At 43.7% G+C, this 27032-nt stretch overlaps 1 protein-coding gene across 5 annotated transcripts in view; it reads left to right on the top strand.

Moving 5' to 3' along the window:
* LOC147710105 (butyrophilin subfamily 2 member A1-like) overlaps positions 1–27032 on the top strand; it is a 440009-nt gene that overhangs the window by 174047 nt on the left and 238930 nt on the right. For 2 of the 5 annotated variants that reach the window (XM_086920806.1, XM_086920801.1), the window contains exons 5-7: positions 6863–6883; positions 21026–21046; positions 23506–23526. In XM_086920806.1, coding sequence (XP_086776932.1) covers positions 6863–6883; positions 21026–21046; positions 23506–23526 — 63 coding nt within the window. The remainder of the gene's footprint in view (positions 1–6862; positions 6884–21025; positions 21047–23505; positions 23527–27032) is intronic. The other 3 variants (XM_086920805.1, XM_086920803.1, XM_086920804.1) reach the window with 2 other exon arrangements.

The following is a 27032-nucleotide window of genomic DNA, read 5'->3' as shown; positions in this document are numbered from 1 at the left end:
CAAGGGGCGAAATGTGGCTCTCCCTAGATAACTACCTGTCCACACACAAGCCCCATAGGCGGCCATCCAAGGTGTACAGCACCCCCACATACATCGTAGGGGCACAGCCTGGCCGACCCAATCGACACTTGAACCAGGTGTTCCTCCCGTACTCTCAATTTTCTTTTCCCACTTTCCTTTTCTCTCCTCGTCACCTGGGGGTACATACACGAGCCGCTCACAACAACACACACCAAGTATACGAATGTCGCATGCATGCTCTAATAAGAGGCCGTATGTTACCCAACCGGCATATAATGTGATCAAGTTTTTTTTTTTCCTCAGGCGATCCACACTGTACTCCTGTATACTGTATTCTGTATACACAAACTTCTTCCTCAATAAAATTCACTTGAAATAAAAAAAATTAAAAAAAAGAGAAGGCGCACTTGATTCATTGTTGTTTGGTGCCCTCTAGTGGTACTTTTCCATAGCAACTCTGTGATTTTTCAGCGGTGGAAGCCTTACTTTTATTTTTTTTCTCTCTCTTCAGTATTCTCAATGGCGTCATTTGCAATGTCTCAGCCTCCCCCATTTTTTAAGTGAAGAGGGGAACCTCTCATTCCGTGGAATAGATGGATCAAATTGTTTGAATCATATCTAATTGCTATTGGGGGGGATAGATTTTCTTCAGTGCGCAAACAACATATTTTATTACACAATCTAGGAAAACAAGTTAGAGAAATCTGCGATGATTTACCTGACACTATCACAGTGGGTGAGGGAGGGAGTTAGGATGCCCATGGTGACCCTCAACGTGACGTATACCAAATTACTCTTAAAAAATTTGAAGCTCAAGTTGGAAAAAAAAATATATAGTTTTGGAACGTCATAATTTCTTCTCCAGATCGCAAGGAAGAAATGAAAAAGTAGCAAATTACATTGCTGTACTGAGAGGTTTGGCAGCTACTTGTGATTTTGGACCTATTACTGAATTACTTATAAGAGATCAATTAGTGCGGTGCACAAGTGACAAGAAAATTGAAGAGAAGTTATTAGCGGATGCACCTGAATTGAAGCAGGCTATTGACATCGCAAAGGGTATAGAGCATACAGCGTTTTGTATGAATGAAATGAAGGATGCTATGGAAGTTAAACAAGTGAGTGATAATGAGGTACTAAAGGTGGTCGCAAAGGAAGATAGAAATAAAACACTTTCTTCTGTAAAATTCAAAACAAAAGGTAGATCATAGACAAAAGAATGTTATGTCAAACCGTAAATGTTTTCGTTGTGGTGATCCTAAACATTTGGCTAATGATATAAGATGTCCAGCGAGGAGAGTGGTGTGTAGGAAATGCAACAAACGTGGACATTTTTCAAAAGTGTGTCATGACATGAAAGGTAATGTATCTCACATGGTGTATGGTGAGGACATACCCAATGCAGACATTATTTTCCATGTTGAGAACCTTCAGAATGTATCTAACATGAAGTATCCTGAGTGTAATATTTTTCTTGATGACATGCAGTACAAGGTTTATGCAGACTCCAGTTCCCCATATATTTTAATCAATGAAGCCACATTTAAGGCCAACTCATGAAACAAAGTATATGAGATGTTGACCCCAGATATTAACCCAGGTGGATATAACCATGACCCTATACCACTAGTGGGTATGCTTGTTATGCAAATTAACTTTAAAGACAGAGTTACTGTGTTTAAAATTTACATCACTAAACATGGATCGAACTTACTTGGATGGAGGCATCAAAAGGATCTTGGCATAACATTAGATCCTAATGCCTCTGAACCGGTGTATCTGGTGGAAAGAGATTGAATTGGGAAAGAAGTTTATGATGAGTTTCCTGAGGTGTTCTCTGATGAATTAGGCTTATTAAAAAGCTTTTTGCACAAAATCAAATTGAAGAAACAGTATAAACCCTCTGTTCACAAAGCCAGATCAATTCCTTTATCCATAACAGATCCCCTCAAGAAAGAATTAGAGAAATTGGCGTCAATTGGGGTAATTGAAAAGATTGGAAGCTCGGAGTGGTTAGCTCCCATAGTAGTCGCATGCAAGGAAGGGGGTAGAGGTATTCCTTTATGTGTGGACCTGAGAGATTTAAATTCCAACATCTGGGTGGATAGACATCCCCTTCCTAGAATTAACAAAATGCTCAGTATCATACAGGGTGCTAAATTCATCAGTGTCCTTGACCTCTCCGCAGCTTACCACCAAGTTGCCCTCTACCCGGAGTCCAAAGCTTTGACTTCATTTATAACACCTTTTGGGGCATACCAATTCAATAGAATGCCGTTTGGGTTGGCATCAGCTGCGGCTGTAATTCAACAGATCATGCAACATATTTTAGGAGGTCTTAATAAAGTGTTGTGTTTCCAGGACGACATTTTAATCTATGGAGAGTCAGAAAGAGAACACAACAAGATTCTCAGGGATGTTTTAAACAAGCTAAGTAAAGCAGGTTTCACCACGCACAAAGACAAATGTAAGATAGGGGTGAAATCAGTAACATATCTAGGACACACTATATCTGAAGAAGGCATTATACCTAAAACCAGTTTGGTAGACTCTGTGAAATTAGCCCCCCCCTCCTACTAACAAGGAAGAACTTAAATCGTTTCTTGGCCTTGTAGAGTATATGTCGAAGTTTGAGGAGAATTTTGCGGGGCATGTACACTCCTTAAGAGACATATTAAAAAAAGTGTATTCCTTTATCTGAAGTTCTCAGTGTCAAGATGATTTTTACTACATCAAACGAGCCATTTCAAAAGCTCCCACGTTAGGCATGTTTGACCCCAACGCCAAAACTTCTCTAACCACTGACGCCAGCAAAAAGGGACTTGGTGCGTCCCTTACCCAAACTATTGATGGCAGTGAAAGAATAATTGCATTGGCGTCTAGAGCCTTAAAAGAACCTGAATATAATTACTCTACAATAGAGAAAGAAGCACTTGTGTGCTACTGGGCAATAAACCGCTTCAAATTTTTCGTGTGGGGTATTCCTTTTATTTTGCGCACGGACCACAAACCCTTACTCCCCATTTTCTCTACAAAGAGCATAGAAAGAGCCACTCCACGCATCTCCAAATGGGTCTTAGCATTTCAAGGTTTTAACTATTCCATGTGTTTTGTAGCGGGTGAGAAAAACACTATAGCGGATTGTTTATCCAGACTCCCCATTTCTGATGATAGTTTCCAATGTAATCCACCGGATGAAACTATTTTAGCCATTGATTGTCCTGCTAATAACCATGAAGAATGAGAGAAAGGTATACAGGAAGACTCTGTTCTAAAAGAACTTAAAAATTTGATTTGTAATGGATGGCCTGATCCATCAATGGGATTACGGAGAGGTTGAATTCCTTGTGAGTGGTAAGAGATGAACTATCCATAATTGGTGATCATGTACATAGAGGGAATAAAAGTCTGCCACCTGCAAACATAAGAGAACGCATTATATTGATTGCACATGAAGGGCACCCAGGTAGAAGTATGACCCAAAGCAAGATTAGACAGTATTATTGGTTCCCCAATATGGATAGTAATGTTGAAAACACTGTGAAAGATTGCATAACCTGTGGAGCTAGTGACAAATCCAAAGTGGTACGTAAAGCACCCTTGCTTCCTGTATCTGCTCCATCCAAAACCTTGTGTAGCAGGGATTCCGTTCTCCTACAGAACTGTGCATAGAGATCTAGAACCTCAGTGACTTAGGGTGACCCAAAACTCACCTCAGTATCCAAAATCCCCTTACCGAGCTAGCTACAGTGTCTCATTGGTCATAACAAACTCCCAATGACTTAGACAAACCAGAACATGAACTTAGGTTACCTCAGGTATCGTGGAACACATGAACACGCTTTCACTCTTTAATCATTTCAAACCAGAACTTGGAGTAAATGAGGACACGTGCATATTTGAAATATTTATTAATCAATGCAATGTTCTCAAACGCAGTATCTTGTATAATACTAACAAACAGATTATAAGAATCAAAGTTATCAGCATAGTTACTAGTCCATAGTAAGCAAACGGTGATAGCATATTATAATGCTGAAATGAATAGGAATTAACAACACCTATTTCTCACCTCCCTATTTAGCATATTATATTATATTTATGAAGGTCTCTTTTGGGTTTTAGCAGGGCAGGCCCATACCTCTAAATGTCAGGAGGAGAGGATCACATCATCTGCCACCAGCTCTCTGCATGCGAAGCATCATCAAGTGTTTTCTTGCATTCCCTGTAACTCTATCTTAAACCCGCTTAGAGCCCAATGTTGGCAGCAACTGTACTTATGTTATGTCTAATGTGGTGCGAAGATCAGACCTCCCAGCAACCTTGTATCGAGTTATTCTTAGAGGGTTCAGCACTCACTGTTCAGACAGTGTACCAAGCAAAACTGATATCAGAGTAATAACATATTATTTTCAAATAAATCACATCGCTCTTCTAGGTTGAAAGCTTCAACAACAAGTATGTGTCGTGTGCAAACTGAAGCCGAAGGAAAAATTGTGTTTAAACATGTAATAAGCTCATGCTAACTTAACACAGTATATATAAAGAAGTATCTACATGACACTTGGGACAAGTTAGGGCTAGACATCATTGGTACTCTAAACTTCCTAGGACTCTCTAAGAAATTCATATTTGTTCTTGTGGACTACCAATCCCATTGGATTTCCACTAAAACGGTTTCTTCTATCACCACATCTGCTTTGATTGGATTCTTAAAAGACATTTTCTCGAAAGAGGGAATACCCAGTTCCCTAGTTACGGACAATGGGGTTTAATTTACATCTGACACTTTGACACAGTTTTCATCTAATTTGGCCATATCACATATAAGAACTCCTCTTTATTGTCCTAAGGCTAATGGGCTGGTTGAGAGAGTAAATAGAGTGTTAAAGAACACCATTCAATTAGCTGTTACTGCACATGAACCTATTGATGATGCTATAAGGAAGACTTTATGGTTGTACGATTCTTCTCCTAATGCAGTCACTGGAGTTTCTCCCTTTTTGTCCCTCAAGGGGAGGAATCCAGGGACCAAACTTAACCCCAATTGGCTCAATGAGGGTAGTTCTGTCTGGGTGGATAGAGAATCAATTTTGGTTAAAATTGGTCTCCATCAATCCAGTTACAAAATAAGATATGATCAGAAGTGGGGTACTAGGAATAGGCAATGGTGTGTAGGTCAGTGGATAGTGGTCAAGAGACCTCAAGTAGGTTGTGCAAGATTTTCATCATTCTCCAAACCTCAAAGGATTCAACGAGTAAATAATAATTTGGTTGTTTTGGAGGATGGTAGCACATGGAGCATGAACAATATATGTTGCTGCCCCAGTGTATGTATTCCCTTGTCTGCAAGAAGAGATAACCAAGAAGACATGCTTACCAAGAACCCACTGACTAGAGAGACCAGGTCACTCTTTCCTCCACGATGGCAAGAGGACTTTGTGATGTAATGACCATGCACAGAATATTCTGATGTTCCTCTTCTGTTGTAAATACTGTGTATAGAATATTTCACTTGTTCCATTTTTTCCCTACAGAAAGAGGTGTGATGTAATCTTCCTCGCTGTGGGATTTACCTATAGTGATATGTTACACGTAGTATGCCCCCTTTTCCCTTTCCCCCCTCCCTTTTCCCTGCCCGTGGTTTGCCCCTACCTTGGAATGTTGGTGAGGAGTTCACCTTAGAATGTTGGAGTGAGGCAATGTTGGTACTGAGGATCAGAGTTGAAATAAATTGCTCTTTCTTCCACTTCTGTGTCAGCGGTTTCTTAACAATAAGGACTTAACATCGAATTTTTCCCTGCTGTTTCATATCACCATGACAGTATATACTACATTTATTTTTACAGTCTGTGTTGTTAACCTTCAGAGTTTAGGTATTGAGTTATAAGTTTAAAATAAATATTTTTAAACGCATGTCCTGTTTCTTAGTGGTTTTGAGTGTATTACTCATCAAAGAAAGAGGGGTTAGAGTTCGACTGTATCCCTGAAAATATCAGATATTGTAATGATTTGTCACTCCCTCGTTTCGAGAATGGCCTAATTAGAAACCCCAATAGGATTTCTTCCTTTCAATATTAGATAATGCTGCTGTGTTTATTAGCTACACCGGATACAGAATAGCTGAGGATTTACATTTTAATCCTGACTTTAATTTTAGCAAGATTTCTTTTCAGTTCAAGTAAGCATAATAACATCTTAGTGTAGGATTCGTACAAGGGCAGGTGGCTGAACAGCATCCATTTCATTTTCTTCATTGACAAGCATCTGAAATATTCCTGGATTTCACAACAGACACATGTAAGCAATATAGGCTTGGGCCACAAGTTATACCTTATTGCTGCCGATGTGGGTGGACATAAGCATTACCTATGGTTTCAGCATATATAAGAAACAAATAGAAGAATGAGGCAGAGACAGATCGATGATAAAGGGATGGTCCCATGGTTATGATTTAAAGTATTAATATATGGCATTATTTAAAAATATATTTTCTGCATCACATTATGAAGGCATCATGTAAGCTAAATGTGCATACAGACACAAAGGTTTTACACAGCCTCTAAAATGGTGCACATGGTTGTAGGTCTTGTATTTTTCAAAATGCAGATTTATCTGTTCTGGTCAATCCTGACTGTTGAATGCTCATTGTGGTGGGCATTTTCAATGTCACCATTTTCAACATCATGCCAGTAATGTTTGTGAATAGTTTGAATTGTGAGAATTTCACATGACCACAGTTGCCATAAGCATAGAATAACTCTTGAAAGTTTGCGTTTTACATTATTAACAATGGAGTCTTTAATCTGTACAAGTAACACATTTGTCTTCCCTTTTTCAGACACTCTTCAGAAGGAAAAAGGTATGTGAAATTTCATTGAAACAAGGGTGAGGATAAGGACTGTGGTAAATAAAGTATTACCCTGTCATAATTTCTATAAATAAACAAAGGGTCATGCATTAAATGAGAGGCAGAGTCCGTGGTGTCCGATTCAAAAGGGCTTTATTTCAATAACTCAAGTTAGGGGAGAATCGGTTCCATCACCACTAAGGTTCAGGAAGGGTCTTCTAAACTTTATTCACAGAGTACAATATTTATACATTCAATTGCATAGAGGAGGAGCGCTCCAGGCAGAGCAAGAGAAAGAAAGAGATAAGAGTATGTGGGCGTGCATGAGGGCGTACATGTGGGCGTTCACTTGAGGAGTCATAGGTGAGTCATAGGTGGGTGGATACATGGAGGGGGGTTGCATGGCAAGCGGAAACCTTTGCCCTACTTGTGTGCGCAACTTGATCATGACGTGCAATTGACGTGTAACTGGGGGGAAGCTGACTTTCGGTCTAGTAGGGAGGCCTTCAGTGTCAGGGCGACCTGCACGTCTGGTATTATCTGATATCTTAAGTCCGGGGATGTATTATCTGAAGCAGAGGTCGCTCATCACCAAGAGCCAGTGTGGGCATATATTTCTTCGTTCATTGCGTGGGGGCTTTGAGCTTTCTATGGACGCGAGCTCTGCAAATCACTTAAACGGAGACAGAAAAGCTAGGCCCTATCTCTGCAGACGGGTTCTGTTTACCTTCTTCACCAGGCAGGAATGTGATTCTGTAGAGCAAGCAGATAACTGTTGTGCAAAATACTGTCTTGGCACCCCGGGCTGGGCCCCTCTCGGCTTAGCCAGAAGTATGCGAGGTCAGGGATACGTAGCTGCAGCCCTCAGAGTGTCTGGAGCCATGAAACCTTAATTCGGAGACTGGCTCAGGCTGAGCCACAAAATGGGTTCTTCTCGAATTTAAAAGTGCACAATGCATACACATGGGCCACATGGGCCTCAGTGCGAAATTAACGTTTCTTTCATGGAAGGCTTGGTGACTGACATCCTATTGTGGGACGTAAATGCAGAGGCCTCATTATTCAGGCCACAGAGGGAAAATGCATGGGTGACATGCACATACACTAAACGAGGGGTACACGCAGGGGACACATTGGCCATGTAAAATTTCATTTTCCTCATCCCCTCCTTGTCCCCTACTGTACCCTTCAGGACACATCTATATTCATGAGACCGTATATCTGATCATACAGCATCATTTGTTCATCTTTGATCTTTTGTATACGTGGATGTGGGACACAGGCAGTGGCACACAGGCCGCAAATGGCCGGGCCACACTGCAAACAGAGACAGCAGCCGAATATCATAAGCAGTATCATTCCTAGGAACGACAACACTTTCCATCCCCATGCCGATATTACACTCCAGAGCCAACTGGACCAAGTCCATGTGCCTGGGTCTTGATGTATGTCATGAGCAATCTTGTGGAGCCTTGTTATTGCTGCGTACACAGATGGCGCATTATTTGGAATGAAAACGCAGCAACCGGAGCCGATCACTCTACAAGCCCCGCCCCTATCTGCCAGGATGACGTCAAGAACAAGGCGGTTCTGAAGAACTACAAGTCGCATGGCAGACTGCTCCTGGGTCAAGTTCGCCAGGGCACATGCAGTCTCATTCACAACTGCTTCCAGAGTTCTTGTTAACCTGCGTATGAGTTTACTGTTTTGGACGGGACCTATGAAGAAAAAGAATCCTCTATTGAAATCTGTATATTGCTCCCAGGCTGTCTCAGTCTGATCAATCACTGAGGAATCAGTCTCTCTCCTGTGTCTAACATGCTCTAGTTGTGAATCTCGATGATAATTGGATGAGGCTAGAAAGACGGGTGGCAGCAGGAACGCTATATAGCATGTTCCACCCCAGTTTAAGGGCAGATGTACATAGGCTGTCTGACCGCAAATGGGGACGAGGGGCAGAACTCCCTTCGTCTTTTGATAAGGTGGGAGTCGGCCACATACCCAGCAATCTGTCGCATTGCTGGTCTGATGAGAACGCTGCAACATCCGAATAAAAGTATTGTTGCGCAGGGCTAGTCGATATGACAGTTCATGGGGTGGCAGATCACTAAATGTATGTTCTACGGTGTCATTAATGGAAGAATGTATATGTGAGGCAATAGGAGGAAAGAAAACATGTAGTATTAAGCTGATACAGATTATAGTGATGCACAGAAGAGATAGAAAAATCAGAGTTACTATACATCTACTACGTAATATCTTGTAGTATTTTTCTTTCATTTTGCTCTTTTTACGATTACTATCTACGATCTTATACATGTCAGAAACCTTGTCTAACCGATTCACCACCTAGTGGACTTAAACAATTAAACGTTGTCTGGCTTTCTAGATCGTAATTTGGACCTGTACTCTTGCTGTGGAGTCTTTTCTAGCAAAGGGGGCTCAAAGTTTGTAATGTCTTTAGTCTTTACCAAAGTTCCAGAGTCTCCAAAGTACTTTTTGCAATGATGGGCATGGAGCCATCCTTTTTTCCCTTCGACTTTGATCGCTGTCCTCGTGGTCAGTAACACTAATTTCGGCATCTTCCAACGCGGCTCAAGGGGGCTTGATCGATCAAAATTCCGGACGAGGACGAAATCCCCAGGGACTATGGCGTTCTCCTTGACCTTGGTGTTGTCAGGGAAGGCGGCGGCAACCTGTGAACGACAAGAAAGTAGTGCAGACATCAAGGAAATCTGTAAGCATGTTACTGTCAACATCAGTTATTTTCTTAGGCATAGGCGTACCCCACATGTTCGGCGGTCTACCGAAAACCACTTCATATGGTGATAGGCCTGTTCTGGAATGGGCTACCATACGCATGTAAAAGAGGGCAACCGGCAAGGCTACCATCCAATCCACGCCTTTTTCTGCACAGATCTTTGCTAGTTTCGTCTTTATTGTCTGATTATGCCTTTCTACAAGGCCTGCTGCTTCAGGGTGTCGTACACAATGAAACTTCCAATTATATCCTAACAGAAGGGACACTTGTTTCATTAATTCAGAAGAAAAAGGCTGACCATTGTCTGAGTAAACGACACGGGGCAATCCGTATCTAGGGAAGAATTCGCGCACCAATTGCCTGGCGGTTGTCACAGCAGTATAATCTGGGACTGGATACGCTTCTGTCCATCTGGATAGTGCACACACAACTACCAGGACATACTTGTAACCTCTACATTTGTCCATTTGGATATAATCCATCTGGAGGACCTCAAAAGGGTGGTCAGGAGGATGAAATCCGCCTTGTTCCACCGGGATGCCTTTACCTGGATTGAACTGGCAACAGATCATAAATGTTCTTACTTTTTGTTTCGCTGCTGCACGCAGGTGCTTGTTAAACCAGATATTCTGTAAGCTGTCTATCATTGCCTTCTCTCCCAAGTGTGCTGGACTATGTGCTGTGTTTATGATGACTTGTACCATGGAATCTGGAAGAAACCATGTTGCTTTGCCCTTAGTCATCCAACCTTGGTCAGTCTGGACCCCTCCTTGTTCAGTCCATTTCTTTATTTCATCTGAAGTGGCATGTGTCTGTATGTCGAGTACATCTTGAGAAGGATCCCTGACTGTCATACTTTTTGTCAGTAATGGTACCTCTGTCTTTGTCGTGTCTGGTGGTGTCTGGGCTGTAAGTTTAGCAGTTCGGTCTGCCAGGTCATTACCCTGGGAAATGGTATCTGTAACTTTGGTGTGTGTTTTACATTTCAGGATAGCTATGGCTGCAGATAAATGTATTGCTTCCAACAGGGCCTGAATAAGCGGGCCGTGATGAATTTTGGCCCCATGAGAGGTCAAGAAACCTCTCTCCCTCCATAATACGCCAAATGCATATTGTGAATCTGAATAAATGTTCACTTTCAAGTGCTTAGCTCTTATGCAGGCTTGGTGTCAGAGCGATGAGCTCTGCTGCTTGTGCTGACAGTGTGTCTATTGTTTGTGTCTCTATGACTTCAGTAGCAGTGGTCACGGCATATGCTGCCACTAACTCTCCCGTACTCGTTCTCATGCATGATCCATCTACATAGAGTGTCAGGTCAGGGTCTGGCAGTGCTACATCTGTCAGGTCTTGTCTTGGTTTCGTCACTATATTCATTATTTCCACACAGTCATGTGGTGCGGTGTCTACTGTACTTGAGGGCAAAAGTGTAGCAGGGTTCAGAATGTTACATCGTCTGATCTCTATGTGTGGCTGAAATAACGTCAGTTCATATCCTGTCAGTCTCGCTACAGTCAAGTGTTGTGTCTGTGTCCTGTTCAAGAGAACTTCCACTGCGTGTGGTACCTGGACTATCAGGGGGTGTCCCAGCACTATCGAGTCACTTTGTCTTATGGCTAGGGCTGTTGCAGCAACTGATTTCAGGCACGCAGGCAGAGCCTGGGCCACCGGATCCAGTGTACTAGAAAAATAAGCACAAGGCTTGTGTTTTCCTGCTTGATCTTGTGTGAGGACAGATAATGCTGTTCCATCCCGTTCAGTTACGAAAAGCATAAAGGGTTTGCTGTAACTACGAGTCGCTAAAACTGGCGCTTGACATAAGGCTCTTTTTAATTCCTCAAATGCCAAGGTATGTTCTTGTGTCCAAGGGAGGACAGTCGAAGACGCTGCCTCCTGTGTTGTCAACTGTATGAGTGGTTTGGCTACATAGGCATACTGGGGAATCCACTGCCTGCAGTATGAAGTGAGGCCAATGATGGCCAATGTGTCTTGGGCTGTGAAAGGTTAGCAATTAACTGAATACGTTCTTGTGTCAGCTGTCTACCCCTCTTGGACAGCAAGTGTCCAAGGTACACCACTTGCTGTGCACAGAATTGCAGCTTCGAAGGGGACACTTTGTGCCCCTTGTCTGCCAGAAAGTGTAAAACCGTCAGTGATGCATCTTCACAGTCTGTTTCTGATCATGCTGTAATTAGGATGTCGTCTACGTACTGGAGCAGTGCAGTGTTGGTAGGCATATTAATACTGTCCAGCTGTCTCTTCAATGCTTGACTGTAAATGCTAGGACTCTCTGTAAAACCTTGTGGTGCTCTGGCAAATTTAAAACTGCGTCCTTTTAGACTGAATCCGAAGAGATACTGGCTATCTGGATGAATTGGAATGCTGAAAAAGGCATTCTTCAAGTCAATGACTGTAAGGAACGTGGCCTCAGAATCAATAGCAGTCAGTAATGAGGAAATGTCTGGGACCACTGGGTATTGAGGGACTACACATTTATTCAATTCTCGAAGGTCAACAACTAGTCTGTAAACTGGTGGTGCATTAGGGTCTGATCGTTTAAGGATAGGAATGACAGGTGAGTTACATACATTCGAGTCAGTCTCCACCACCACCCCTTGTGCAATGAGTTCGTCAATAATTTTTAATAAGGCCTCTTCGGCCTCAGGTGGTAACTTGTATTGTCGTATACGTGGTAGTACTACTACTGCTTTGAGAGTGACACGGTGTGGTGTTATATCCATGTAACCTACGTCAGTCGGACCTTGTGCCCATAGGTGCTGTGGTACATTCTGGAGTCTGTGGTCAAAATCTGTCAACACATAATGGGCCCGATGTAGGTAGCCCTTTACCGATCAGAATCGGCCGAAAATACCGATTTTCGGCCGTTTCCGATCGGTAAAGGGCTATCGAGATGTAGGGGCACATTTTCGGTAATTTTACCGAATCGTTATCATTACCGAATCGGTAACTTTACCGAATCGGTAATAATTACCGATTCGGTAATGATAACGATTCGGTAAAATTACCGAAAATGCAATGTAGGAAGCCAATGTCCCATCAGCACATGGCTTACAGAATCGGTATTTTACCATGGAATACAAATCCATGGTAAAATACCGATTCCTGTGTACATGCACATCTGTGCATGTACACATGTGCCATGTGACAGACAGACGTGCCCTTAGGGCATGTCTGTGTGCCACATTGCACACATGCCCGTTTTGGGGGTGCTAGAGGGGGTCAAAGTGACACCCCCTGCACCCTTGCCAAATTCGGTATTTACCGATTCGGTAAATACCGATTCGGTATTTGACTTTAATCCTATGGGCTTCAAAGGCTCATAGGATTCAATAGCAAATACCGATTCGGTATTTACAGAATCGGTAAATACCGAATTTGTAAGGAATCGGAAACGATTCCAGATGTTGGGACCTACATCCCATTTACCGATTTTGAAATACCGAATCGGTAAAATTCGGTATTTCAAATTCGGTAAATGGGATTTACCTACATCGGGCCCTTTGTCCCTTAAAATCACGTAAGAACAGTCGCACTCCCTCCGGAGAACAACAGATAACTGCTCCTAGTTCTTTTAATGTCTTTATACCAAGTAAGTTTTCTGGACATGATTTAGTAAGTAGCAAGTCTGTGGTACGTGACAGTGGACCAACCCCGAGGGAGACTGGTTTCGATACTTCATTAACAATAGGCTTTGCTGAAAATCCCAGGGAAACATTCTGTGAGCCCGAGAGGGGTGCCCCTGGAAACTCGTCATGGCTGATGGTAGTTCTGCTCGCCCCTGTGTCAATCAGAAATTTTCTGTCCTGTCCCAATACACGACTATGTACATAGGGACCCTCTTGATCTACAGGAACCTCAATAAGGGGCAAGCCAACTTCCCTCTCAAGGCTGTTTCATGAGAACGATTGGTATTCTCGATAGTCTGACTGTGTGTACTGATACATTTGTTGTGTGGCATGAACAGGCGGTGGTGGGGGTGGAAAAGTCGCTATTGTCTGTTGTGCGCTCTGTGGGGTGCTATTTTGCATACTATTTTGCCTAGGAATGTGTTGTCGTTCTTTTGTCTTGCCTGTAGCTATATTGTGTTTCAGGACAGCACAATCCTTTACAAAGTGACCTGGTTGTTTGCAATAATTACAGTTCCCCTTGACAGGTATTGTGCCATTTTTGTTCGTATTTGCCGGTACCGTTTGGGCAACCAGCACCTTCATTTTTGTCTCTTTCATGCGTCTCTTTTCCTGATCCTGCTCTTCTCTAATCCTGTTCTGGTGATATTGTAGCATTTGCAACATTTGTGAAGGGCTGTTTGCTTGCCAAGTACTCTCAACCTTCAGTACTCTATTCTTGATCTGGGGTAGGGAATACTCTACTAGTTTACTCACGAAAAGATGTGGATATGATTCGCTACTGGGCTTAAGGCCACTATTAATAGCAAAGCATTTCTCGAATCTAGAATAGAAATCACTTGTGTCCTCGTCTTGTTTTTGTTTACAGGCTGAAATAGCATCCCAATCTTCCTTTTTAGTAATCAATAATCTCGGCAAAACCTGTATCAGGAGTTCAGGTAGTTCTTTAGCTTTGTCACCAAGACCAACCCCCGGAAGCCTGGCTTTATCCTCTGTTTCCAATTCTGCCAAACTTAACTTTTTCTCGCCCACCTCCCAGTCTTTTTCCTTAAGCTTTTCATAAATACCTGCAGGCAATAGTACTTTCAATAGTTTCAGAATGTTAGCGTACGTATAATCTCCGATGCGGAGAATGTCTTTTAATTCTCGGTGAAACCCCCCCGGGTATTTATCATGGCAGGGCAACATCTTTTTCATTTCCAGTATTTCTAATTTCGTCAAGGGGGTGTAAACATACACTCGTTGAAGCTCACCGTTTGCATTATTGACGGGATGTACCTCTTGTAGGGGGTTCTGTCTGTCTATGTATAGGCGCTTTCTGTCGTGGTGTGGCGCGGGAAGCATGCATGTGGTCAGAGAATTTAAGTACTTATGTCGTTGATCCAGGATGACGTTAATTAAGTCAGTACCCAGGCCTGTCCATCTTTCTAGAAGTATGTCGTCCAGTAATTTATACAATGGACCGGGATCGGAATATTGATGCTCATACAACGTTATTAAATGTTGGACCATGTAAATACCGGCCAAACGCTGTTCGTTCGGCGGAAGGCTCAAGAAAGTTTGAGCCACTATATCATTGCTATATATGTTAGAATTGGACACCCACTGGGTGGCTGACCAGGCCAATTCCATTTCGTGTGGGGTGTGAGATCGCTCGCTCTCTATCCGTCTTTTCAGTGCTTTTTCAGTAGCTTGAAATAGATTCTCACGGGAATATCTTTCTTTTATAGCCGGCCCCTGTTTACGGTAGTCGAGGCACTTGGGCCTGTCAAACTGTCTTGCCTTGCCTACATAATTCATTTTGTCCTTCGCCTCGTTTACCTCTTCCGTTGATGACTCACCCTTCTCGTCAAACTCTACTCTGTGTGTTGCTGATATTTCCTTTTGTATTTTCTTCGTCATGCTATCTGTCTGTCCCTGTTTATCATGCCGACCGGCATCTATGTTGTCACTCCATTCTATCAAACCAGGCTTTACATCCCCGTCTCCTTCGTCTTGTTCCCTGATCAGGCAGTTAATAATAAAACGGAGAATGTAGTTCTTAACCCCTACCTTTCTGTGTTCCATGGCCTGTGCTATACTCTCGGGTCCCTCCCCCGTCCTAATGAAACGATACATTTTATCTAGGTGGTCTTTCATGTCTGGTAGTGTGTCCAAATAGTCGACGGCCTGTCTTAGTCTTAGTGAAATCACGAGCATTGAGCCCTTTCCTGGTTCTGGATCGTATATACAGTGAGGGATTGCTACATCTACAGTAGGCGTTGGCCCCCCTCCCCCTACCTACGGCCCCTTGTCCTACGTCGTCTTTCACGATCTGCTGGAGCTGATCCGCTGATGGGGGCGGAGGGAAATCTGCGTTTACGCAGTCCGGTGGGGACTCGTCTAGATAGGAGGAAATAAAAGCCTCTGATGCTGTCGGCTTTATTCTACGCACTCTATAGGGTACAGGTGGTGGCGTACGCGACCTACGGGGTGTTTCTGAGGGGGTCACTCTAGCTAGTTCTTCTGAGAGGACAGGATAAATACCAGCAACGACGGCATTTCTTTCTCTATCAGCCTGTTCTGCTTTGACCCGTTCCCCCTCCTCCCGCAGTTCTTTTTCTTTGGCTTTTTCCGCTGCTTGTTTACTCCTCTCTGCTTGGTGGAATTCTTTCTCTGATCTCCTATGTGCTTCTTTGCGCCACAACTCAATGGCATCTTTCTGGGAGGGTCTTGATTTCTTTTTCCATAGCGCTTCCTCTTCTCTCATAATGCATTCAGAATCCCACGTTCCTGAGGCAGGCCATCTGTACTTCTCCTCTAAATCCTTTGTGTAATCTACCCATAAGTCTAAAAACAATATGGCATCTAGCCCGTGCTTATTATACATATAATGACCAGGTGTGTCTCTAAGCGGGATGTTAACTGACTCTTCGAGTATGCCTTTCCTGGTCCCTATCTGACGTAACTTTGAAAACAGTGGCATGTTGAAACCAACGTAATGAAAACACAATACACACAAAAAAAACTGACTGAAACAATCATTAACACTAAAACACTAAAACACTAAAACAGATACAGTTTGACTCTATGTTCTTGAAAACAGTTAACTTTATGCACTGGAATACAGTACAACCATACCGGTCTCATAAAGAGACCCGTCTTTACCGTGCCCACCGAAATGGACCCGTCTTTACCGTGTTCGTGTGAACGGACACGTCTTTACCGCGTTCAAATAAATGAACCCGTCTTTAACTTTATGCGTTCCCAATAGTGGTACTCACCGGGAAGCAGAACTTGAAGGCCTCGGATACTTGATACTGCGCATGCGCGGAACAGGTGGACCTTCGGAAACCTCGGACCTTGCTCTCTCACGGGTTGGGCTCTGGTTGGGATGATCCGCGATCCTCACCGCCTCGTGTAGATGCCTGGTCGCAGTCCGTCTCCTCCGAGGGCCTGAGGGAGTAAGCAGGAAGTTCTGCTGGTGTGTACACTTTGAAGTCCGTCACGGCTGCAGAAGGGGGCAAGTGCTGGACCTACATCTCCGGCGCGTGGGGAAGGGGATTTGTCCCTATTCGGGCGCCAGATTTATGTGGTAAATAAAGTATTACCCTGTCATAATTTCTATAAATAAACAAAGGGTCATGCATTAAATGAGAGGCAGAGTCCGTGGTGTCCGATTCAAAAGGGCTTTATTTCAATAACTCGAGTTAGGGGAGAATCGGTTCCATCACCACTAAGGTTCAGGAAGGGTCTTCTAAACTTTATTCACAGAGTACAATATTTATACATTCAATTGCATAGAGGAGGAGCGCTCCAGGCAGAGCAAGAGAAAGAAAGAGATAAGAGTATGTGGGCGTGCATGAGGGCGTACATGTGGGCGTTCACTTGAGGAGTCATAGGTGAGTCATAGGTGGGTGGATACAAGGAGGGGGGTTGCATGGCCAGCGGGAACCTTTGCCCTACTTGTGTGCGCAACTTGATCATGATGTGCAATTGACGTGTAACTGGGGGGAAGCTGACTTTCGGTCTAGTAGGGAGGCCTTCAGTGTCAGGGCGACCTGCACGTCTGGTATTATCTGATATCTTAAGTCCGGGGATGTATTATCTGAAGCAGAGGTCGCTCATCACCAAGAGCCAGTGTGGGCATATATTTCTTCGTTCATTGCGTGGGGGCTTTGAGCTTTCTATGGACGCGAGCTCTGCAAATCACTTAAACGGAGACAGAAAGGCTAGGCCCTATCTCTGCAGACGGGTTCTGTTTACCTTCTTCACCAGGCAGGAATGTGATTCTGTAGAGCAAGCAGATAACTGGTGTGCAAAATACTGTCTTGGCACCCCGGGCTGGGCCCCTCTCGGCTTAGCCAGAAGTATGCGAGGTCAGGGATACGTAGCTGCAGCCCTCAGAGTGTCTGGAGCCATGAAACCTTAATTCGGAGACTGGCTCAGGCTGAGCCACAAAATGGGTTCTTCTCGAATTTATAAGTGCACAATGCATACACATGGGCCACATGGGCCTCAGTGCGAAATTAACATTTCTTTCATGGAAGGCTTGGTGACTGACATCCTATTGTGGGACGTAAATGCAGAGGCCTCAATATTCAGGCCACAGAGGGAAAATGCATGGGTGACATGCACATACACTAAACGAGGGGTACACGCAGGGGACACATTGGCCATGTAAAATTTCATTTTCCTCAGGACGCATCTACTTAAGTTAGAGTACATATGTTAAACAACTTGTCTGTATATTGTTAGTTCCTGTCGTGGATCATTTGCTTTTGTTGAAGTTGTGAACTATATTTTGCTCCACAGGGACCATTAGCTGAAATCTGTTTCCTGTATGCAAACCCATAAGTCCCCTACACAGTAAGCAAAGCAAGTCCCACTCTGCACTGCAGCACTAAACACCAAGACACACACCAAGGGATTTTACTGAATTTAGACTCTTTGACTCCATCTTAAATATATTCATAAATTACATTTTCAAGTTCGAAAATCATTTGTTTGCTATTTGAGCAGACATATCTAAGAAAATATTTTCCAATTGATAGTACATCTAAAGAAAGAATTTCCAAATGAAATAGTTTTGAGGTTTACATCATGACCATTTTGTTTATAACATAACTTTGAAGCCTTTTTATAATCTACATTGAATGTATTACTATTTTACAAACCCCCTAACTACCATAGTGACAGACAACTTTAAGTCATATACTTCAACAAACCATGCCCATAATTGAAGGGCTATCGAAAAGTATAATAATCGTAAATGTGATAGGTCAGTTTCAAACATAGAAACTATTTATTATGACTATATGAACAGAAATATCTTATGTTTATCAAATTGTCAGATGTTTTGCAAAACAAAATTAGAATATTGAGAAAATCCTCCGAGATTGATAATGCTACTCTTTCTGAGTTCTCTTTGTTTGTCTAGTTCCACCAGTGGGCAATGTAGAAATGAATTTCACATCCTCAAAGCAAGATTAAATTAGTCTTCTCTATAGCTTCTCAGATAGATGATTTAATTAAAGCAAGAGGAAAGTTTCTAAATTGAGCTATAATAGATGGATCATATGGAAAAGCAAATTAAATGATTTTCCCCTGCCTTGGTAGTTGCAAAATCCATCTCCTATTATTTGCAGACAACACCCTCCTGATCTCAAAGACCCTAGTGGACTACAAAGTTTGGTGAATACATCAATAAATCTAAAGACTTTTGCACTGAACAGTGGGCTTGTAATAAACCATTCTAAGACCAAGTTTATGGCCATTACCCCTCACAAAACATTTAGGGGTTTGATAATGCTGGAGGGGTCGACCTCTGGATAGGATATGTCAGTTTGACTCTTTGAAGGTTAGGTTAAACAGATTTATGGTGTGGGCACCACATGTTGAGAAGAGCAGCCTAAATTTAACTCCGCACTCGGCTGCAATTTTAAGACACTATTGGATATCCTGGACCAGATGTATTTCTCCTGTACTCTAGGTATCCAGAGTTTTTTTAATATCTTTTTTATTTGCATTTATACATATAGTGGGAAGATAACCAGCACAGTTACTGAAGTATAGCAAGAGCACGTTCACTACAGCATGTTTGGATTACAGCTAGGATAATAAGGATAATATTTCAGGTGCATCCTGCAAGGCAATCTTAGGTTTTAAGCTCAGTATCGCATACACATACAGTAATATAGGCGGCAAGAATTCCTGGCAGATACAAACATCTTCGTAACAGTCAATTGTTATTAACTCCGATTCAGTGAGGAGTTGGTGAGCATCTATTTTTGTATCTTGTCGTCCATATACATATGGTTGTTGTCTACCTTACCATCTCTGCAGTATACACTCAATCAGTGCTAGGCTGATAAAAGACGCCATTCAAAAAAAGATAAACCATACAAAACAAAACAAACTTTGGATAGGATATGTGAGTTTGACTCTTTGAAGGTTAGGTTAACCAGATTTATGGTGTGGGGACCACATGTTGAGAAAAGCAGCCTAAATTTAACTCCACTCTCGGCTGCAATTTTAAGACATTATTGGATATCCCGGACCAGGTGTCCAGAGTTAAAGCCGAGGGCAGTGCCCTGTAGGGGGCTGAAGTATGGGGCACTTGGAATCTGACTAAACTTGAGGTAGAGGAGAATACATTCAGCGAGCACTGACTAACCTCCCGTATAATACTCCGCTAATACAATTAAGACGAGATCGGGACCTCAATTCAATGACATATGAGGCCTAATTGAGGCTGTTACATTATTGGAGAAGGTTGAAACACTATGCAGATCTTGATGACCATCTTGGACCCTTGGAGGAGCTATTATCACTGGACAGTCATGGTAGAATTAAGTGGTTATCTTATGTCCAAATGTTGCTAGTACACATCGGTTTAGGGGGCCCATGGGCCTACTCAGCATCCCCGACCTATCTATTCAAGACTACACCTAAGGATGCATTCTGGTACCATGTAAATTCCAGTATGTGTCCAAAGGGTTGCTTAGTACTCTTTTTTTTATTTTAAACTTGAATTTCAATTTGAACCTTACTTGGATATTATTAACCCATTAGCTGCAAAGTCCTTTACCTTACATTTATCCAGGGAACTTTACCATTAATGTCTTTATTATCAAAGTGGAACCATCTAAATTCAATAAGTAGTGTATGTCCAGTTTACTAACAGCTAGAGGAGTCACTAGTTAACATTATTTTATTCTGTTCTGGTTATACCTGGCCAAGAAAAACATGGATCATCCCTTTTTGGAAGCAATTTGGATGCCGTCTACCAGAGGTTACCACACGGTTCCTCTGTACAGTATCCTCTCAGTTAGTTACTTTGCGGTATCCAAGTACCTTCCTTGGAGCAAGCAGGTCCATCAGATACAGGGTGCTGGAGTTATTGGCTTTCACATTATGCTTTGTCTTTGTCTTAGCCTCCCTGTACCTATGTATTTGTTATATGATGCTTAGCATCGGTGTCCTTTATTTGTTGTATTTTAACTATATATATTTTTAAATGCCAATTGTAACTAATTATAAAGTATTTTATTTATTACAATTTAAAGGTACACTTCCATGGATCATTTAAATTTTGTAATGGCATGACAAAGCGCTGTGTTGTAAATTGAGTTTGTGTATCTCTAGTTTTACATATGCACTGTTATGTACTTTTATGGTTTAAAACTCTGAATAAAGTATTTGATGATGAAATATTTGACACATCTGAAAACAAAATTAAATTAGTTTTCTCTACATTTTCTCTTATAGATTATTTAATTAAAGAAAGAGGTAAGTTTATAAATTGAGCAATCATAAATGGATCGTATATAAAAGTAAATCTGAAAGAAACATGTTAGTTATAGATTCCTTACCTTAGATTTACCCCCAGGTGTCAGACTGGATCCGGAAAGTTTTTTCGTCAGCAGTACCCCTGCGTGTCGAAAGGTGGCGTCGGCCAGCTCTGTGATTGTCATTGGCATCGTGGTTGCCGGGATGACGTTGCATCAGCTACTTAGACGCCGACCTCGCGAGCCAACATCAGTTCTTTCTTTTTCTGCGCTAGCCAGCGCAGATCAGGGAAGAGTGGTACCACTAGTACATTTTTTAGTAATCTTTTTGCGACTTTTGTCGACTTCTTTTTCGAGTCGTATGACACCTGTTGTACGAGGGATGCCCAGTGTCTAGCAATGCAGTTCCTGTAAGCTACTGATGTCAGTGACGGATCCGCACAGCATGTGTCTTTTTTGCCTGGAGCATGACCATGACCCCAAGTTGTGCTCTGACTGCCGGCCCATGGCCCGACGACTTTGCGGGAGCGGTCCCGTAAGTTACTCGAGGCTGGGCAGCTGGCTCCATGCCGCTCAAGGTCCTGCTCCCGTGGGAGGTCGAGGGACCGGTCGCGGAGTAATCATCATCACTCCTCGTCGATGTCTTTGCACTCAGGGCTCAGGTAAGTCGAAGCACAGGAAGAAGTCGAAGAAGCGCCATTGCTCTTCGACTTCCTCTCAACCGTCGGCTGGCGCAGCGCACGGTGCGGGTGGTGCCACTCCCAATGCTCCGCATGTGGAACCTCCATGGTTGACTCTGGGCTTCCCTCCCTTTCTGGGATCGAGCTTGACCCCTGCCCAGCTCCGTCAGTTCTATGAATCGATGCACGCCATTTTTGGGAGACCCAATTCCGCCAGTGCTCTGTTGTGCCAGATGGAGCGGGGTGGGGCCATAGATCTTTGACGCCAGCGCCTCCGGCCCCGGCACCACAGGGCATCCTTGGATCCAGACCTGGTCTGGATCGGCGCCAGTAGTCCTTGTGACACCTCCTCCGGTGCTGGCTTCACTACACCACATCCATAGCCGGCACCAGCTGGACCCCCTGCTGGCATTGACCCCAACCTCATCCCGGACATAGACACGGAACCAGACCGGCATCGCCCGATGCCAGATCTGGCACTGATGGGTAATTTTGCCTCTGTGTTCAGCCCTGGCCCTTATCAGCCATTTTGGCAGCCAGGGGAGGATGGTGAGGACTGGGAGGGTTATGGTGTCCCTTTATCTGACCAGAACTTGGATGAACAGGACTGGAGAGAGGAACTGGGGGAAGCCAATGGTCTAGATATATCCTCAGACATTGGCATATTGTCTCCTCCTACCGTGGCTACAGAGGAGCGTCTTACCCAGTGGTGTCACCTAGGGCGGCCGAGGCCCTAACTCTCGAACTTCCTATGGTGGCAGTCAGGAATAAAGTCAGGATTGAAACACTATGCAGATCTTGATGACTATCGTGGACCCTTGGAGGAGCTATTATCACTGGACCATCATGGTAAAATTAAGTGGTTATCTTATGTCCGAATGTTGCTAGTACACATCGGTTTAGGGGGCCCATGGGCCTACTCAGCATCCCCGACCTATCTGTTTAAGACTACACCTGAGGATGCATTCTGGTACCATGTAAATTCCTGAAAATTCCAGAATGTGTCCAAAGGGGTGCTTAGTACTCTTTTTTTAATTTTAAACTTGATTTTCAATTTGAACCCTTCTTGGATATTAATAACCCATAAGCTGCAAAGTCCCTTACCTTAATGTCCTCCAGGGAACTTTACCATTAATGTCTTTATTATCAAAGTGGAACCATTTATATTCAATAAGTACTGTATGTCCAGTTTGCCAACAGCTAGAGGAGTCACTAGTTAACAATATTTTATTCTGTTCTGGTTATACCTGGCCAAGAAAAACATGGATCATCCCTTTTTGGAAGCAATTTGGATGCCGTCTACTAGAGGTTACCACACGGTTCCTCTGTACAGTATCCTCTCAGTTAGTTGCTTTGCGGTATCCAAGTACCTTCCTTGGAGCAGGTCCATCAGATACAGGGTGCTGGAGTGATTGGCTTTCGCATTATGCTTTCTCTTTGTCTCAGTCTCCCAGTTCCTATGTATTTGTTGTATGACGCTTAGCTTCGGTGTCCTTTATTTGTTGTATTTTAACTATATATATTTTTAAATGCCAATTGTAACTAATTATAAAGTATTTTATTTATTACAGTTTAAAGGTACACTTCCATTGATCATTTACATTTTTTAACGGCATGACTCAGCACTGTGTTGTGAATTGCGTTTGTGTATCTTTAGTTTTACATATGTACTGTTATGTACTCTTATGGTTGAAAACTCCGAATAAAGTATTTGATGATGAAATATTTTACAAATCTGAAAACAAAATTAAATTAGTTTTCTCTACATTTTCTCTTATAGGTGATTTAATTGAAGAAAGAGGTAAGTTTATAAATTGAGCTATCATAAATGGATCTTATATAAAAGTAAACCTGAAATAAACATGTTAGTTATAGATTCCTTACCTTAGAATTACCCCCAGGCATCAAACTGGATCCGGAAAGTTTTTCGTCAGCAGTACATCTGCGCATCGAAAGATGGCATCGGTCAGCTCTGCGATCGTCATTGGCATCGTGGTTGCCGGGATGACGTCACAGCAGCTACTTAGACGCCGCCCTCGTGAGCTGACATCAGTTCTTTCTTTTTCTGCGCTAGCCAGTGCAGATCAGGGAAGAGCGGTTCCTCTAGTACATTTTTTACTAATCTTTTGAGACTTTTGTGGACTTCTTTTTCGAGTCGTATGACACCTGGTGTACGAGAGATGCCCAGCAATGCAGTTCCTAGAAGCGACTGATGTCGGTGACGGATCTGCACCACATGTGTCTTTTTTGCCTGGAGGACGACTATGACCCCAAGTCGTGCTCTGACTGCCGGCCCATGGCCCGAAGACTTTGCGGGAGCGATCCCGTAAGTTACTCGAGGCTGGGCAGCTGGCTCCATGCCGCTCAAGGTCTCGGTCCCGTTGGAGGTCGAGGGACCGGTCGCGGAGTCATCAACATCACTCATCGTCGAAGTCTTCGCACTCGGGCTCAGGTAAGTCGAAGCACAGGAAGAAGTCGTAGAAGTGCCAACGCTCTTCGACTTCCTCTCAGCCGTCGGCTGGTGCAGCCCAGGGTGTTGGTGGTGCCACTCCCAAGGCTCCGCATGTGGAACCTCCATGGTCGACTCCGGGCTTCCCTCCCTTTCTGGGATCGAGCTCGACCCCTGCCCAACTTCGTCAGTTCTATGAATCAATGCACGCCATTTTTGGGCACCCCGATTCCGCCGGTGCTCCGTTGTGCCACACGGAGTGAGGTGCTGGGTTTTTAGAGACCCGGTGGTGCCAGGGGACCACACCCGAAGACCTCTAGGTTCTCCCTGTTCTGGACTACAGAAACACAGAGTCTTCTAAGTGAAGTCAGAGATCGAGGTTTATTGGTTGCAACCAAGTAACATGTGTCCTAGAATTACAACGACACGGGCTGTAAGTTCTCAGGAGACTGTTCGTTTTTACAGAACCAGCCTTCTCCTTATATACATAAATAACAGCTGCAGGCAAGAATTCTTGAGTTTATGATATGGTTATACACATATTTTCACAACAATACAATGAGCAAAGTCATGCTGGTCAGCACATATTTTAGATGTCCGGATCGTGATGGATTACCCCACCAGACCCAGAATTCCCATCAGATATCGATGAAACACCAATAAGGTCGGGCACCCTCCCATCGTAAAACTGGTCATAAACAAGAATCATGGACAGGTGTATGTGTATGGAAAACATGGTCTGTATGTAGTGAATGGTTTATGGCATGTTGAGCCTTGATGATATCTTACTCGGCCACTGGGCGAGGAGCTGCCCAAACAGGTTTGGCTGGAGGCAGTGGAGTCAGCTCGGCCAGGTCATGGGGAAGTCAGCTACGGTGGACGTGTCCTTTCAGATCAAACTCGGCCTTAATCAATTGACTATATGAGGGCAAGCCATAAGATGGATGCCGTTCACAAAATGGCGTCTGAGGGTTCGAGACGGAAACCACGATTTAAGGGTGTCAGCATCACTCGATCATGACGCAAATGCATAGGGATAATGTTCTAATCATTACAGGTCCGTCGATACCAAATTCGTCATGGTACGACGACATTTTGTGATACGAGTGTGTGGACCCCGAGGCTGGTGGAACGGTAGGGTCCAGAATTGCAGTACCACAAACTCTCCTTTTGCCCTCATATTAGGCAATAACTCTAATCTGAATCCAGATCTGTATTGATGAATTCGTGGAGATGCTGCTGGAGCATCATTCTGTTGCTCAATTCGTCCCTTGATACAGGCTTCCTTGCACATGAAGTAGCACAGAGGCCACATAATGCAGGAGCGCACTGTACAAACAGGCAGAACATAAACAGAACGGCTAGGATCATCCCAATGAAGATCAGAGTTTTCCATCCCCAGGCAGAGATCAGTTCCCACAGCCATCCTAGCAGGGATCAATCCCCTTTCTCCACGTGAAGGGAATCAGAGATTTTGTGTAATTTGGAGATGGCCTGGTACACTGTCGGAGCATTATCGGGGATGAAAATGCAGCAACTAGATTGGATCACTCTGCACACACCACCACGGTCTGCAAGTATGACACACTAGGGCAACCCTGTTCTGAAGTGTCATAAGTCGATCCGACTGAAGCTCAGCTGTTAAGTTGCTAAGGGCACCGGCCATTTCAGTCACGGCGGACTCAACTATCCTCGTCAATTGTCGAATGTTCCTGCTGTTCACCATAGGCCCCCAAAATGGCAGAAAACCCTTTGCGAAGTCTCCAAACTCTTGACCCGCGGTGTCGTCTTGACTCACGACACCCCTAACTGTCCTTGTCCGATGGTAATCTGCCCTGGCCGTGTAGGTGGGTGGCAGCAGAAACGAGATGAAGCATGTGCCCGAGAAGTCAGGGGGCAACCATGTGTATGCCTTGTTGTGGCAGATGAAGTATGTACCCTTAGCCGCCAAGAATGGAGGGAAAGTTCGGGATGCAAACACATATGTTTCTGTGCAGATGCTCTTCCCCAACTGTGCTTTGGGATCCCTGCCAATACCTTGCAGACATAGATGACCACGGTGGGGTACTACCCAAACTGAGGAGGATTTCTTTGATTTCTGGCTCTCACTTAAGGAAATCCCATACTTGGTGATGTTCCACCTACTGTATGGGGTAAACTCATCCTTGGGAGTTGCTCTGATCGTGTCAATATCTCTACTCATATTCTTGATTCCTGCAACTAGTGCCTTGTTGTTTGAGTTTTCCCCTCGAATGTATGGTTCAAGGGAGAACAGGAACATGGTCTGGAAAGCCCACAAAGAACCGAAATAACTGAAGGGCAGGACGAAGTAAGGGATACCCTTGTCGGTTGTGTGTGGCATGAGTCCACATATCCAACAGTTCGTAGTATTCATAACAGATTGGTGCTGGTGTAGGAGTAAGACAAATGAATTATTTACAAATTCTAGTCTTTTGGCAGACTCGTGTTCAGGTAGTGGATGGAAGGAGTGTGTGGGAACGGTAGGAGGAGGTGTGAGCTGGGTGTTGTGTATGAATGGAACTCGAAAGATGGACAGAGCATAGCCAGTTAAAAACATTATTATACTACACAACATTGAGATGCTCAATACTAGAAATCGTCTCCTTACCATTACAGTGCATATTCTCTTTTCAAAGTTCATGCGTCTAGCAGGTCTCTCTACCCTTGGAAACTCCATCCTCTGGTTGCTGCCCGCGGTGGGAGGTTGCTTCTGCCAAGATGTGCGCTCTGTCCAGTCCGGGGTGATTCCCTCAGACTGACCAGAACCGTTGACCTAGGCGTCCCCGGCTGCACTCCTCAGACTTCAACCGCGGCCTTAGCAGCAGAACCGGATGGCG

This window comes from Lissotriton vulgaris, chromosome 5 (assembly GCF_964263255.1).
Source record: "Lissotriton vulgaris chromosome 5, aLisVul1.2, whole genome shotgun sequence".
Classification (NCBI taxonomy): Eukaryota; Metazoa; Chordata; class Amphibia; order Caudata; family Salamandridae; genus Lissotriton; species Lissotriton vulgaris.
The sequence above is the reverse complement of the archived record's forward strand: the minus strand, read 5'-3'. Positions and strand labels throughout refer to the sequence as shown.